We start from the raw sequence: 16,555 nt of genomic DNA on the forward strand, positions 1-16,555 counted from the left end.
ACTTTTTTAAGTCTTGTGTGACTTCATATAAAGCCCTAAAGTACTAGACTTGTAAGTTAGGTCTCAAAAGGTTTCAGCTGAATACGCTTTTCAAAAATTTAATGACAAACCAAACCAAAGAACCTCAAAACTGACATTGTAAATACTAAGATCATGGAAGTGCCTTCCTGATTCTTCTTACTTGGACTTTTCTCTGAATTGTGTCAGTGTTTTATTCTTTGCAGTATCACAGCCACCCACACGGCATTCCCCACATCAAGAAAGGGCAGCTTTCTGTCCCCAAGGGATGTGGAAGCATAATAGTCCTTCTTTAAATTAGAATATTTTGTCACAATGCAATCTCACAGCAGAGATGAGGATTGGAGAATACACAGAATTTCATGCTCTATGAAACTGCACCACAGGTTCAGAGTCAGAAACTGCCTTCTGTAACCTGGCACATACACGTGTTTTCTGCAGGTCCCACTTGTTTATACAACTTCTACAAAACTAAAATGGACAGTCATCTTTCAGATATGGTCTGCTTATCAAATATCTTTAAATTGCCCTGGAATTTATCTTATAAACGTGAAGAAGACAGGCTTCTGGTGTTTACAGCGGTATGGTTTATAATCTTACATACTTTAGACTAGGGTCAGCAAACTTTCCTCTGTAAGAGGCCAGATAGAAAATATTTTAGGCTTTGCAGACATGTGGTCTCTGTCGAATGTTCTTTGTGGGTTGCTTTTTTTTTTTTTTTTTTAAACCCCTTTAAAAATGTAAAAACCATTCTTGGCTGGGGTCCATACAGAAACAGGCCATAAGCCAGATCTGTCCACTTGGGCTATGGTCTGTTGACCCCTGTTCTAGATGAGTACTGGCCAATAGAAATACAATTTGGACCATACATGTAATATTTAATCTTTTAGTAGCCACATTTAAAAAGTAAAAAGCAGAGAAATTAATTTTAATAATGTATTTAGCCAATTATATACAAACTATTAGTCATTTCAGTATGTGGCACAAGCCACATTTCAGGGGCACAGTGACCACATGTGTTGGATAGCACGCTCCAGATGAGAGCTGTTCAGAACAAGGGCCATGAACATGTGTACAGTTTGTTGCCAGTCTCTGACAAATTAAGTACAGGAATTAAAAGTAAGCATTTAAAATATTTCATAGCTGTTTGATAGTTTTTTTATTTCTGTTCAGTCCAATAAGAAAATTGGCACTTATATTTCAAATGTCTTTTTTTACATTTCATTTTTCCGAATAATTTATACTTGTTTTACAAAAGAATTGGTCTGCGAAATTAAAAAGAGAACTTGCCTCTTCATTCTAGATGGTTATAGAAGCACTGCTATAGACAGTCTTTCTTAAGACTCTGCAGGCTTCTTGGGTACATGGCAAAAATAAGACCAAGAGAAACAGTGATGAGATTGTGGTAGGTAGTTTATTTAGAACTACTCACATCCTGCCAACTGCCCTGGAGCAGTGTCCTTTTTACTTCTCTTTTTCAGAGCTACCATTGGAGCCTGTGGCTGCAGTATCCTTAGTCAGTGGTTTTCCTTCTCTACTGTAGAATCGCCCAAAGAGCTTATTTAAAAAAACAAAAACAAAAAACAAACAGCAGTGTCCAGACCCATCTCCAAACCAGTGAGATCACAGTCTCTTAGGAGGGGCTTGTGTATCAGGTAGTTTCAGAAGCCTTCCAGGTGATTTATTATGTAGCCAGTGTTTATTGTGTGGATCCCTCCCTCCAGGGGGTGAAATTGGTATTTCTCCATTTGGAAAGAATCACTCATCTGGGGGAGGGGGGACTGTGTGGTGTACTATTCACTCTCTTTAACAGTGAAAAGGGGACTTTCCTGTTAAATGTCCTATTGAACACTGGCATTTTAACTCTACTTATTCCTGGAACCCAACTAAAATTAAAGGAATAAAAAAATATATAAAGCATAAACCCACAAGAAGTAAGCCTAATGGGTTAACAAATTTTTGGTAGAGGCAGGTAGCTAGAAATTAACAGAATGGAGAAAACAGTATAAATGCTTGCAAATGAGGATGTTAAAAGGAGACAAAGCAATTTATATTGCTGGCTCAAGCATGAGAGGAACCGGTTTGTTCAGAAGGTGAATTATAAAGCAGAACACTGGGATACTTGTTCAGTCTGTATGCTCAGGATCCTCCTGACTATTGCTCTTTTACCTTGGATAGAACTAGAGGTAGAGCCTGGAGAAATTTATCGAAGGGGGTCAGTCAGAGCTTGAGGTGGGGTATCTTTTGAAAATAAGGACACCTTTTGAAAAATAGACTGTAGGATACTTCATTTTATCACATTCCACTTTATTGCACCTTGCAGAGACTGTATGTTTTAACTTGAAGGTCTGAGGTATTGTCCAGCATGTCTGTCGGTGCTGTTATTTCCAGCAGCATTTGCCCAATGTCTCTGTGCCCCATTTTGGTAATTCTTGGAATATTTAAAGCTTTTTCATTATTATTATTGCTATTATATTTGTTATGGTGATCTATGGTGATTGCAACTTACTGAAAACTGGTTAGCATTTTTAGCAATAAAGCATTTTTTAATAAGGTATATACATTGGGTTTTTGGGTTTTTTTTTTTTTAAGACCTTCTACTGTTGAACACTTAATAGACCACAATGTCATGTAAACATTTCTGTGCACTGGGAAACCAGAAAATTCATTTGACCTGCTTTATTTCAGTACTCACTTTATTTCATAGTCTGGAACCAATCCTATAATACTATCTCCAAGGTAGACCTGTATAAATATATGAATTAGGTAGATTTTAAAAAGCAGCTTAAAAATAAAGAACTGAGGGGCACCTGGGTGGCTCAGTCAGTTAAACATCTGCCTTCTGCTTGGATCATGATCCCAGGGCCCTGGGATAGAGCCCCACATTGGGCTCCCTGCTCAGCAGGGAGCCTGCTTTTTCTCCCTCTCTGTCTGCTTGCCGCTCCCCCTGCCCCTGCTCTCTCTGTCAAATAAATAAATACAATCTTAAAGAAAGAAAGAACTGAGAAGAAAAGTAGATTAGAAGGGACTGAGGATATTGGAAGAGTACATCTACAAAGATGTTGGAGTCACCAAGAATAAGGCAGGGATTAGCCCCATGTGTAAATGAACTGTGAGCAAAGGACAGAATCTTAATGTCAAAAAAAAAAAAGAAGTGATAACAACAAGGCATGTCATGTTCAAATAGCGTAAACTTCAAAAAAAAAGCTTACAAAAAAGATATTTGCAAAGGGGAGGAGACAGATGTTCTGATAGAGTTTATTAAGATTTAAAGATTTAAATCCAATCCATCTAACAGATTATAGTAGAATATATATACCACCTACCATGCAAACTCCTATATACCTAGCGGTATGCTTGCAGTGAAGAATAATCTGAAGGTGTATTTTATGAACTCATAGACTTAAATTCTCTATGTTGGCATTATAATTAGTCCAGGACCCCTTTCTGGAAGAAACTAGAACGAAATACATAAAGTTTATTTTTTATTGTCGTCTTAACCCTAGTCAATGTCTTGAAAATCCAGGTATTTATCACAAAGAATATTAATCACAGCAATGGGAGAATCATCTCTAATGCCTCTCATCACTGTTAAAAAAAAAAAAAAATCCACAGTTTTCCAGTACTGATTCTAAACTGAAAAGTAGTACATGATGAGATAATAAACATGAACAAAAAATTGGGAGGGGGTGTGCCATACTTATTAAGTGGCAAAATAGAAAGAGAGATGTTTTTTAAAAAAAAAAAAAATCTGCTATTCTGTTGGGACAAAAAACCAGCTGAACTTTAAGTTTACATTTTTCTCTTTCTTCTAGAATGTTGGCTTTTATTGAATGAGCCAGTCTGTGTTAGAGTCGTAAATTTATTTGTGAAGTGCAATAATCTGCTCTCAGTGTTTTTTGTTTTGTTTTTTTTTGTTTTTTTAAGGAGCAAAAATAACAGATGCCAAAATACATATTTTTTCTTTTATTTTGTTAATTACTTCAGTATCATAGCCTTTTCTGTTACTTTATTATTTCCACGCTCTTCCGGGATAAAGAATTGGGAAGCTGAAAGACACCTTTCCATTTAAATCTAAATATTTTCTTTATTTCCTCCTAATTTGCCTTTCTACTCAAACTGCTTCTTTAAAATCACAGAAAAAATTTAATACATTGCAGAGTAGGGAGGGAAGGTACTGAATTTTCACAAGTGATTGATCTGTAAGCTTTACATTGCCAGATGAGTGGAATATAGCAGTTGGTAAGTGAAATAGGGAAGAATATTATCTCGGGATTTTTTAACTAATCTTGATGTGTTACACAAATGTCCTGATTTCAACTTTGGAGCAGTGGAATACAGATCCATTTCAGCAATACAGAACATATTTTCCCTCGGTAATACTTGAGGCAGTGCCCAAATTATTTGTAGTAAGGACACAGAAATCAGTGTCATGATGAAATTAGGTTGATGCGTGGGAAAAAGAACCCAGAGTTTAATTGAGAGGGTTTGTTTCGTTTCCTGCGAGAGCTGGGTATTCCGCCTGAAACGAAATGGGGAGTGAGGAAAGGCCTGACTAATGGTGCACTGAGTGCTGCGGGAGGGCAGAGGGCCGGCGACCTTAGGACTACCAGCAGCTCCCAGGAGTGTCTGCCTCCTTGTTTCAGCAGGGCATGGAAGGGGGGTCGTTCCTGACCAGCATCACCAAAATTTCCAATTGCGGGGTGGGCGTGGGGTTTGCTGTCAGTTGTGTTTGCACGCACCACCTTAACTCCAGTTTCTCCTCTTCCTATTTTGTCTTTAGATATTATAATCAATGGATAAAGTGGGAAAGATGTGGAATAACTTCAAATACAGGTGTCAGAATCTCTTCAGTCACGAGGGAGGGAGCCGTAGTGAAAATGTGGACATGAACTCCAATAGATGTTTGTCTGTGAAAGAGAGAAACATCAGTACAGGAGACTCGGCTCCTCAGCAACAAAGCAGTCCCTTAAGAGAAAACGTTGCCTTACAACTGGGATTAAGCCCTTCCAAGAATTCTTCAAGGAGAAACCAAAACTGTGCCACTGAAATTCCTCAGATTGTTGAAATAAGCATTGAAAAGGATAATGATTCCTGTGTCACCCCAGGAGCGAGACTTGCAAGAAGGGATTCCTACTCTCGGCATGCTCCATGGGGTGGGAAGAAAAAACATTCCTGTTCCACAAAGACACAGAGTTCATTGGATACTGATAAAAAGTTCAGTAGAACTCGAAGCGGACTTCAAAGGAGAGAGAGGCGGTATGGTGTGAGCTCTGTACATGACATGGACAGCGTGTCCAGCAGAACTGTGGGGAGCCGCTCTCTGAGACAGAGGTTGCAGGACACTGTAGGCTTGTGTTTTCCCATGAGAACTTACAGCAAGCAGTCAAAACCCCTCTTTTCTAATAAAAGAAAAATACACCTTTCTGAATTAATGCTTGAGAAATGCCCTTTTCCTGCTGGCTCAGATTTAGCCCAAAAATGGCATTTGATTAAACAGCATACAGCCCCTGTGAGCCCACACTCGACATTTTTTGATACGTTTGATCCATCCTTGGTTTCCACGGAAGATGAAGAAGATAGGCTTCGAGAGAGAAGACGGCTCAGTATTGAAGAGGGGGTTGACCCTCCGCCCAATGCACAAATACATACCTTTGAAGCCACCGCACAGGTTAATCCGTTATATAAACTGGGACCAAAGTTAGCTCCTGGAATGACTGAAGTAAGTGGGGACAGTAGTGCAATTCCACAAGCTAATTGTGACTCAGAAGAGGACACTACCACCCTGTGTCTGCAGTCACGTAGGCAGAAGCAACGTCAGGTGTCCGGAGACAGCCATGCCCACGTTAGCAGACAGGGAGCTTGGAAAGTCCATACGCAGATCGATTACATACACTGCCTCGTGCCTGACTTGCTCCAGATTACAGGGAATCCCTGTTACTGGGGAGTGATGGACCGTTACGAAGCGGAAGCCCTCCTTGAAGGGAAACCTGAAGGCACATTCTTGCTCAGGGACTCTGCGCAAGAGGACTACCTCTTCTCTGTGAGCTTCCGTCGCTACAACAGGTCCCTGCATGCCCGAATTGAACAGTGGAATCACAACTTTAGTTTTGACGCCCACGACCCTTGTGTATTTCACTCCTCCACTGTAACAGGACTTTTGGAACATTATAAAGATCCCAGTTCTTGCATGTTTTTTGAACCCTTGCTTACTATATCACTAAACAGGACTTTCCCTTTTAGCCTGCAGTATATCTGCCGTGCAGTAATCTGTAGATGCACTACATATGATGGAATTGATGGGCTTCCTTTACCATCAATGTTGCAGGATTTTTTGAAAGAGTATCATTACAAGCAAAAAGTTAGAGTTCGCTGGTTAGAACGAGAACCAGTCAAGGCGAAGTAAACTCTCCTGCCCCCAGTGGGCCTTATCTAGATCTGCTTTTCTGTGCACCAGACAGTACACCTATAGCAAGCACACGTGTCAGTGTTAGGTGTCTTTCAGTGCAGTATGTAGGCTTAGTGTTAGTATCTGTCAGATGCGATCTGCTGTTACTTCCTCAGATAAATGTGGTGCCTATTTGAGACAACAGAGGACAGAGCTACAGGTGTTCAGTAAGGCTGCGAAGGCATTTTGTCGATCGAGCGAACAGTTTGGTTTATAATGACTGTTGGAATTGAGTGAAGCAACTCGGGGGCATTTGTTATGAAGAATTCTATTTCTTACTGAAGAACAAATTATTAATATTGGAAGAGTATTTCAACAGTGTGACTAATGTTTGAAATTGTTATTTTTTCTAAGAATTTTTCTATAACCTTCCAAAAGTAGCGCTGTTTGTAGTTACTATAGATCAAGCTTTGGAAGTCCAAAAAATAAAGACTGCCTTCCTTGAAGAAAAAAGAAAAATGCAATTTTCTGGCCACAAGGGCAGAGTGCAGTTCACTTAAGTGTTGATAGAGTTTATAATCAGTCTCCTGTCTCTTCTGCAAAAGGTACTGTTAAGCCAACCAGGTTTTCTAAATAGTTGCTTTTAAAAGTTCAGGCTTATAAAGTTAGTAGTTGATTTATTTCAAGGCCTTAGGTATTCATTTTATTTTGAATGAGTGCTTTAACGTAAAACACATTGGGAAGAGCTGCAATGTAGTCCTGTGTGTGAGTTCTTAAGTTAGTATGTGTGGTCTACTTGTTGATTATTTAAAGTTGGATCTTTTCCTGTGCCCATGATGTGTTTGTGAACCATGAAGAACGTGAGACTAGAAGATGCCCAAACAAGTCCGTATATGATAACAGCGGTGGTTGCTGATGTTGAGATGATTTTTAAACTGCAGTGAACAATTTGGACGGCACTATTTAGCTCTTTGTTGTAAACGCTCGTAGCTGAATTGCTTAAGTACAATTTGTAGAATTTCAGTGCAGTTAATTTCTAATGGAAAATCCGAAACCCTAATTGCAGATTTAAAAGGTACTGTACAACTGTTGTATCTGTAAATAACTTTACTTAGCACCTTTTTGTCACTTAGAATATTATGCAATACTAATTAAGTGAGCTATTTTGGAAGTAATACCAAGTCCTAGTGTTTGCTTCTTAGTATTGAACTGAATTTACAGTTCTGTCCTAGACATTTTGCACTAGTCAAATCCATTTTTGTGTCTTTTTGTTAATGTGCTCTGTACCACTGGTGAGTGCTCCTTGGTTTCCTTACCTGCTGCTACAGAAAGTTCTTTTACATCCTGATGGCTATTGCCAAGGCTACAAAAAAGAAAAGCTATATTTGTATGCAACACTAACCCTTTGACTGCTAATGTACGTTTCTGCTTGCTGTGCCTTGTTATGGCTGCTTTTTTGTGCTAATAAAGTATGTTTGGTGTTCTTGTATATCTGCTGTTTTATACATTTGCAACAATTTCTCTTGTAAATGGAATGGTATGGGGTTTTTAAATAAGCATTACCTGCCAACCTACTATAGTTAATGCAGAATTACTGTACAGTCTAATACTGACTTATTCTCTGTAAGCTAACTCTAAATTTAATGCTACTCATCTTTCCAATTGTCATCACATATACTGTGGAACAGTAGCTCTAGTTACTGCAGTTACTGTACAGTTTAGATTATAACACAAAATGACAGAGAAATACTGACTCACCTATTGATTTCTCTGCGTATAAATGGAAGATTGAAACTATCAATGATGTGTTATAATAAATGGATATCTTTAGCCTTCCACTTCATCAGAAACAAGTTAAATGAAGTCTTGTGAACTGATATCACATCAGCGCCATTTATTGGTTTGGGGACCATTTTTATTAATCATAAATGCCCAAAATACAGAACTTTAACCAAAGACTTGTCCATTTTTAAAGCAAAATGGGGATTGAGGGGACTTAAAATTCCTGTTATTTCTAATAGAAGTCCCTAAGGAACATATACCAAAGTGTTTGAGAACATCATCCAAACCTACTTTAAAGCATATGTGCAATTAAGTTGTTACGACATAATTATATTGCATAATTGTTGGGTCCGTTTTCTTGAGCTTATAATGTATCTGGAAAATAATCTCTTGGGAAAAAAAGTCCTTACTGATTACTGGAGAAAGATGATATATGCAAGCAAGATCTTGTTTTAAAGAGGAAACTTGAAACTCCAAGAAAGCACTTGATGTTTTATATGCTTGTAGCAAATTGATGTTCTAATTGTAGTTTTATAGAAAATATTAATGCTTTTATGTATTTCAGAACTTTCATATGTTAAATGGAAATTGTTTTAAATGTGTAAATATTTGAGTTTTATGTAAGCATGTATACACTGTGCTAAAAGTCACATGTTTCAGTTTGTGTGTAATATTAATATGCAACCTTTGGTTTAAAATTTTTTTCTCAAAAAATTAGTGGCTTACGTTTTAAAAAAGAAAAATCACCAGCATGATATTGCACCTTAGTCTATATTCATTGTGTCTTTTTCTGAACCCCATTGTAGCTTGTCAACTAAATATCTGTTTTCATGGTCTTTTTGAAGTGCGTTTTAATACAAACCAGGAAATTCTTTAGAAGTTTGGAAACATCTTCATAGTAAAGTAATTAACAATGCAAGGAAAGGTTGGTCTGATTCCTATCCATTATCATTCTTTCTTGCATGCATTCATTAATTCATTCATTATCTCTCTTTATCTGTGTATATCTGTATTCACACATGCACACACGTATGATGTTAATATTACTTTAAACAATATTATCACCATCTCATTTAAAATCATATAGAGGCCTTATTCTATACACACACACACACACACACACACTATTCTTGTACTATTCAAATTTGATTAGCCACCTAAAGTTTAGTTTTGCTGATACAGTCACATTTATAATATACTCAAAACAAGAAAACATGCATCAGTATTTCCTAGCTAAACACAGTAAAAAATATTTGAAGAAGAAACAGCTTGATATAAATATAGTTATTAAGAGTCATTGTTAAATGTATATTTCTTCAACAATAATTGAGCCCAAATAATCATACTCCACAAACTGTTCCTGTTCTTATGGTCCATTGGAAGGTTTACATAAGATTTATAATGGCTTGAGCCACAAATATTGGAACTTGAATTCTTTGCTTCACTTTGACAAAATTCAGAGTTTATGAGCCTTTTTACTTGACCATTTTGATCTGGTTGCTATTCATTTTTATCTCAAGTTGCCTTTGCTACCTGGCACTGAACACTAGTTTGGTCAGTTTTATTGAGATTGGTCTTAGTAGACTAATTCTTTATTTTTGTAGTAAAAAAAACTATAAAGCTGCTTTTTGGTAGAGGCACAGAGGCTGTGAGTGAGTCAGCACTCTCACAGGAGAGGTGGCAGAGCCATGTCTCGGAGTGTGTTAACACAGGGGAACTCACACCAGTTCTCCGCTTATTCTGTAGCCCAGCACATGCACACACAGGGCTCACAGGGCTGGCTTCAAGGTGAAAAGTCTCCAAAGGGGACAGTCCTGCTTGGTATGTGTGTATACATAAACACTCCATATCTGTGAGGCTCAGGCTCTGTTTCCTGTTTTTGCACAGCTCATACAGAACACAGACTTCTAAATTGTGGCAGATTCTAAGATTTGGGGTTGGAGATTTTTTGGTAGATGCTTGGTTATCGGGGTCTTTTTGAGAGGAGACGGGGGAGGAGTTGCCATTGCAAAAGTATGGATCATTCAGAACAACTGTTTCCATGCCCAGGAAGCTTGATTGAATATTTAGCTGCTTTTCAACCACCCATTCACAAATATTTACTGAGGACCCATGTGCCAGTCACCATCTCAGGTGATGGTTATACGTTGGGGTACAAAACAAAGTTATAGGTCACTGGGGAAATAATGACCTTGAATGATGAGAAGAAAATCACCAAGATAAAAAAAGCATTTTGAAGGAAGGAACAAAAAAACTAGTCTCCAAGCAGGAATGAGCTTATTTGACGAGAGGGAATGCAATAAGACTGAAGTGAGTCCCTTGAGTGTGGTGGGGAATGGCAGGGGATAAGGTAGAGTGGCAAGGGCCTAACTGCTTGGACTGTGAGCCCACAGAAAGGAATTTAGATTTTATTCTGAATGCGATGGTAAGCCATTGGAGGGTTTTAAGCAAGGGAGTGACAGGGTTTGCTATTTGTCTAGTAGATGGGGAACAGGCTATAATGGGATAAAATAAGGGAGACTTACAGTCATCTAGGTGAAAGATGGTGAGAGCCTGGACTGGGTTGGTAGTTGTAGGGAGAAGTCAGATTCAGGATGCCTTTTTTGGTGGCAAAGCTGACAATTTGGTGATGGATTAGATGGGAAGAAAGAAACAATGACCCTGATTTTGAGCAAAGATGGTGATGCTATTAGTTGAGATTTCAGAAAACCAGTAGAGGAGCAAATTGGAGGGTGTAGATTGGATTCTGCCTTGGATAGGTTGAGATTGGACTTTGAGCAGGCAGTTGGATATATGCATGTAGAATGGGGGGGGGGGTCAGGAAGAGGGGAGTCTCTATATGGATAGTATTTCAAACCAGAGGACAGGATGGCAACAACTAAATTTTGCATGGGGTTAAGTATTTCTTCAGGGGGAGAATTATGGTAACATTTATCTTGGTTTGTCAATTCAAGATTCTGTATCATTAGATATTTTTGAAAATCTAAAAACGTAGAGGATTTTGCCTTTCAGTAAGTTTTTAAATACTAAATCATAAACCTTGCACTCAGTTTTAAAATTTTACCCATGCCAGATTTGATTGTCATGCTTCCCATGTCAAATTACTTGTGTGTCTTAGTGTAGATTTTTATGTTAGTTATGGAACATTTAGGAAGTACTGAAGATTATAAAGAATCAGTGCCCCCAAAATTTTAAGAAACAGTCCATGTTATCATTTTCTCTATCATTTCCCATCACCAACCCCAACCCTGTTCCCATCACCAACCCCAACCCATTCCCAGTTTCCATTTTTGTAATTTTCCAAGAGGTGACTGCTGTTAACATTTATTATGTTCCCTTCCATTATTTTTTCATGAGTTTTTACAGCAAAAGATTTGAAAATTTATAAGATATAGATAGATACAGATAGATGAGAACATAAAGCAGAAGAAAGAGAGTTGTAGGCCTCAAATTACTTTGAGAGGGTATACAGATGTGCTCCAGATTCTACTCCTTTCCTGATTCAGCAGGGACCTAGGCTTCTTACATACCTTCAACTCTTGAGGCAGATCATTCAGTGGTTAGAGTAACTGATAGTGTAGAGGCCCAGTCGCCGATGGTTTCTTGAAATAAATTTCGGTAGGAGATCCCTTGCCTCATGGGACTTCTAAGCTAGGACACAGACAAATACAGAAATGTGTAATGATGAGAATATATTGGAAATAGACCAAGGAAAAAGTAATGAGACAAAACCTGCTTACATGCTTGATAAGAAAAACAGAGGACTCTAAGTGGAGGCAGGGTGATTTGGTGTCAGGTCTGTTTGATCACAAGAATGTCTAATAATTGGACTTAGCAGAGGGTGATGAGGAAGCCAGGCATGGAAGTGTAGTGGTCGCTAGCAACTGATGAGGAGCAGGATGAAGGTAAAGAATCTGTTGTTTGTGGCATTTGAATGTGCCATACTGAAGAGCCTAAATTTATCTAGATTCTTAAGATAGTATTAGAAATTAAGCCAGCAGCTGTAAAATGGGTTATAACCAGGAGAGATTAGAGTCAGGAAGCCCTGTGAAATTTGCCTTGATCAGATTGCTAACACTGGCATTAAACTGAGGAGTACATCTGAAAGCAGTTGCAAGAGGGGAAAAAAAAACCATTTTGGGGTAAAGAAAGGCAAGCGATTTGCTTGCCTAGGAGATTTTGAGTTAAATTTGTCATAGTTTCTCCAAATTCAAGCAAATCATGAGGAAGCCAAGCTAGTATGTCCCATTTAATATAATATGCATCCTATCTGTTTTTAAATAAAGCAAAATATGGGGAGTATATTTTTGAAAGGCACATTTTTAATGCAAAAAGTGAATAAATATTTGATCAAATAAGAGAAACTTCATCACTCCTAGATACACTTTCATAGAGAAAATGCGAAAATTAAGTAGAAGTTAAAGGAACATCAGAAAAATTTTTCTTATCTGACAAAAATGCTGAGATTGAAGAGGGAGTCAGTGCCTTTAACTTGCCACATGGTATTGTGACTAATGTAGGTTTTTTGGTTAATTTTAGTAAGTGAAAGCTGCATTGGATGTTTGTTTAGTAGTCAAGATTACCTTTAGGAATGTATAATATTACCACCCAACATTTCTTTCTCTAGGTGTTTACTAAGCAACCCTTTCTAACTGGAAACCCAAGATTTAGGGAATTTTTTTAACCAGGTAAATTTATCATTACACTAAATGGTTTAATCTTATCTGTTTTAAAATACATGTTATTAGGCATTTAAGCCTACCTCTCATTGTTCCTATTTTTAAAATGAATTATTGAAATTTATAGGGCTTTTTTAAAACTCCTTAAGATACTCTTAAAATTGAACTGTAATAATTATTGAAAACGTTCTCATCTAATTCTGTAAATATTTCTTAGGTGCTCTTGTGTGCAATTGAGACAATGTTGGATTTTAACATTACAGGAATAGAGAAATCTTTTGGTATAATAGTTCCAACATTGTGGATGATATAAATTTGCAAATCCTATCCTTAAAACATTGTCTTAACTTACAGCAGTTTCTTCCTGAATGATGAAGATTAGAAGGCCAGAATTAATTTCTAAAATTTGGCTCTGCTAAATTTCTCATCCTTCCAACAGTAAGATAGTCTGGGAGGCAGTATAGTTTATTGGTGACATGAACAAAAACAAAGGTAAGGGCCACATTTGATCTATAAACACTATGTCAGAGGCTAGATGATGCACTCAGTAATAAAGGGAAAGCTGCCAGAAGAGCTTCCAGGCCCAGGAAACCATATATAACCTAGTGCAGCCGATGGTTTATTGTGTAGTACATAAGATTTACCTGAGCTGCCTGGTAAATAATCCTCTACATGTCTTTGATTCTTAACCTAGAGGGGTTAAGTAATTGGTCCAAGGTCACAGAGAGTGAAAGTCAGGGCTAGATTTAAATAAGGTCTGAGGCCAGAACCTAAGTCCTTAGCTGCTATACTTTTTGGATACTAATTTTGTCAGCCAAATTGATGTTTCTTCCAACACTCATTTTTGTATTGACATCTCAAGAGGACAGTAGATTTCCAACGACTGATAAAAACAGATTCTAAACCATTGGTAAAAGTGTTGAAAGAACAGGCCACTAGAGTCTCCTGTTCTCCAGTTCGTTATCTGGGGAGTGGCCCTGCCTGTTGCGCCAACTTTTTCTAGTCCTCCTTTGCTCCTTACTCGCTGCTCTCCTGTCCCACTGGCCTTTCAATGGCTCAGACGCTCCAGTCTCTCTCCTACCTCAGGGCCTTTGTGCATGTTGCTCCCTTGTGAAATTCTCATCCCCCATTCTTCCACATAGCAAGATAGATTTTTTTTTTATTCTTTACACCTAAACTTAAATGTCATCTCAGAGAGACCATGCTATTTAAAGGAGAGTTCCCTCATAGTATTCTCTATCTCTGCCCTGCCTTTGTTTCCTTCATAGTCTTTATTACAAAAACTTGCATATATTTTGAGTCTTTGGGTTTTGAGAAACTCTTTGGTTCTTGAGAAACTCTGAGAACAGAGACCATGTCTGTTTTGTTTGATTTTTATCCTCAGTGCCTAGCAGAGTGCTTAACACAGAGTAGATAAAGATTTGTTAAATGAGTGAGTGAAGGAACAACCACTTTATTTCTCCAATTTACTGACAGAAAAATGACAACCTTATTGCATTTCTTTCTAAAATCTAGATTGCTCTGTTTATATAATCTATTAAGTTATTTTATAACATGAGAGAAGGTAAGGTTAATCTGACATGAATTGTTCTTGGTGAGCCCTTGCTAGTTCCCGGAGATTATCACCTTCCTTTCTAAGTTCTCATAGGCCCTACATTTAATAATCCCTGCCAGAATGTTGCCCAAGATTGTGTCAGTTTCATTGGTCTGCAGTTTGTGGAACCATCTGTTTCTTCTCTTTTAAATACAGAGATTGCCTTTCTCTGGTCTTCCAGTACACCTTCTGTTTTCCTCAACATCTCTAATGACCCAGCCTTCAGAGACCTTTTTTAGAGACTCTTAGTTCTCTGGGAAAAAAATTAACCTAGGCCAAGCTATTTGAACATATTTATAGCATCTGTGTTTTTCTCTAGAATCTCTTCACGCATTTGGACCATGGATGCCTTCTTGCCAGCATTTGTTCTGCCTTTTTCAGAAAAGGCAAAGTGTAATAAGAATCAGATAACTGAGCTTTCCCATCATCCATTAACATGCTATCACTGCCAGTTTCTTCATTTATCAGCTGCTTACCTAAAACGACGATGTGTGTGTTATGTTTAAATCAAAATACTTCCTAGTAGTAGGTTGGATACCTTTTCCAATGCATTTGGATCACTTTTAAGTCTGCCATAGCTATGTAGCAAAGGCTGGTGACTATAAAAATAGTTCCTCTTAAAAAGCTTGCCCTTTAAGACGAAGCCCACCACTGTAGTAATGCTAAAAGTACAACTAGGTATTTAAAGGAAGGTGGAGGAGGATCTTTCATTAAAAGGAGAAAACTGGAAATACATCAAATCTGAAACTTGAAAAAGTTGTTTCCGAGTATAATACAAATAGTAGAGATACAGAAGATGTAGATTGTGTTTTCTGCCTGAATATTCAGAATACAGGGCCCTCTGAGTGATAAAACCAAATAGACACAGCTCTACTTCCGCCCTCCGTTTGTTTCTCTAATCTTGTTTTCATACATAGTGTCTAAATCATCTTCCTCCTGCATATGTTGAGATTTTTTTAAAGCATGCTTCTCCCCACCCCTCCAGCTTTGGGGGTAGCTTCTAGTGAGTTCTAATACAAAGAAGATATATACATAATATAAGTACAAAAAAGTGTTTTATACTAACACCTTAAAACTACTTAGAACTCCACTGAAGCAACAAAAGAATGCTGCTTTGGAAATGGAGAAACATTACAAGTATGGTGTGATGTTTTCACATGGATTGTGGTTATAGTCTCAGTTCACTGAACCAAAACCCTAGTGGACTAATACAGGGTCACTAGTCCTTCAGTCCTTGTGAACTGAGTGAAGAGATTCAAGGGGACTCAGAAGTTCATGTTGGAATGGAAGAAATGCCGAGTCTGTGTTCTTTTTGGTTTGGGCACAAAGCTGCCATCCAGGTAGCTTTGAAAAAGAGCTAAGAAAATAACTAACCTCATGGCCTTGCTGTGGCAAATGGGAAAAGCACCAGGACAGATGAATGCTGGAAACACGAAGGCAGCAGTCACGGAGTTGGAGGTAACTATATGTGAAAATACAGACCCTGGTTACATGGTACTGAAAGTCATTTTAAAAAAGGAAAAGGTAGGGGCACCTGGGTGGCTCAGAAGGTTAAGCGTATGCCTTTGGCTTAAGTCATGATCCTGGGGTCCTGGGATGGAGCTGTGTTGGGCTCCCTGCTCAGCCAGGAGCCTGCTCCTTTTGCCCCTCCCCTCTGCTTGTGAGCTCTCTCTCAAATAAAGAAGAAGAAGGAAAACCGTGCCTTTGGAACCTTGTATGAGATGTGATGAGACTCTAGGGAGTTGGTATTTGGTGGGGTTGGAAAGGCTAACATTCAGGTTCAGGAGCCTCCTCTCATGTCTTGGTCAAGTCAGTTTCTCTTGGCCTTTGCTGCTTCTTGTCACGAGACACTGTGGCCTTCTTGAAAGAAGTTCTTTACATAGCATCCTTCTAAAGAATTCACATTTATTTCATAGCTGTGTAGCTGTTGTCAGATTACTTGGGGTGTGCCTCTGCTCAACTACATACTACTAAACAGGTAAGCGTCTTGACTTCTCAGGCGTGGCTGCTTCATCTACCTTATCCACTACCTTATCGTGGTGTGGAAATACTATGTTGAATGGTCCTTGAGAAGTGTGCATTATAGTGGCTGGC

At 38.3% G+C, this 16,555-nt stretch overlaps 1 protein-coding gene across 7 annotated transcripts in view; it reads left to right on the plus strand.

Moving 5' to 3' along the window:
* The window catches only part of SOCS5 (suppressor of cytokine signaling 5), a 118,239-nt gene that overhangs the window by 53,376 nt on the left and 48,308 nt on the right, over positions 1 to 16,555 (plus strand). For 3 of the 7 annotated variants that reach the window (XM_059406236.1, XM_059406234.1, XM_059406237.1), the window contains exon 2: positions 4,802 to 9,024. The exons of 3 other annotated variants lie outside the window; for them this stretch is intronic. In XM_059406236.1, coding sequence (XP_059262219.1) covers positions 4,814 to 6,424 — 1,611 coding nt within the window. In that variant the 5' untranslated portion in view covers positions 4,802 to 4,813 and the 3' untranslated portion in view covers positions 6,425 to 9,024. Of the gene's footprint in view, positions 1 to 4,801; positions 9,025 to 15,703; positions 15,920 to 16,555 lie in introns of those variants that run through there. One more of the 7 variants, XR_009405408.1, reaches the window with a different exon arrangement.

This window comes from Mustela nigripes, chromosome 7 (assembly GCF_022355385.1).
Source record: "Mustela nigripes isolate SB6536 chromosome 7, MUSNIG.SB6536, whole genome shotgun sequence".
Classification (NCBI taxonomy): Eukaryota; Metazoa; Chordata; class Mammalia; order Carnivora; family Mustelidae; genus Mustela; species Mustela nigripes.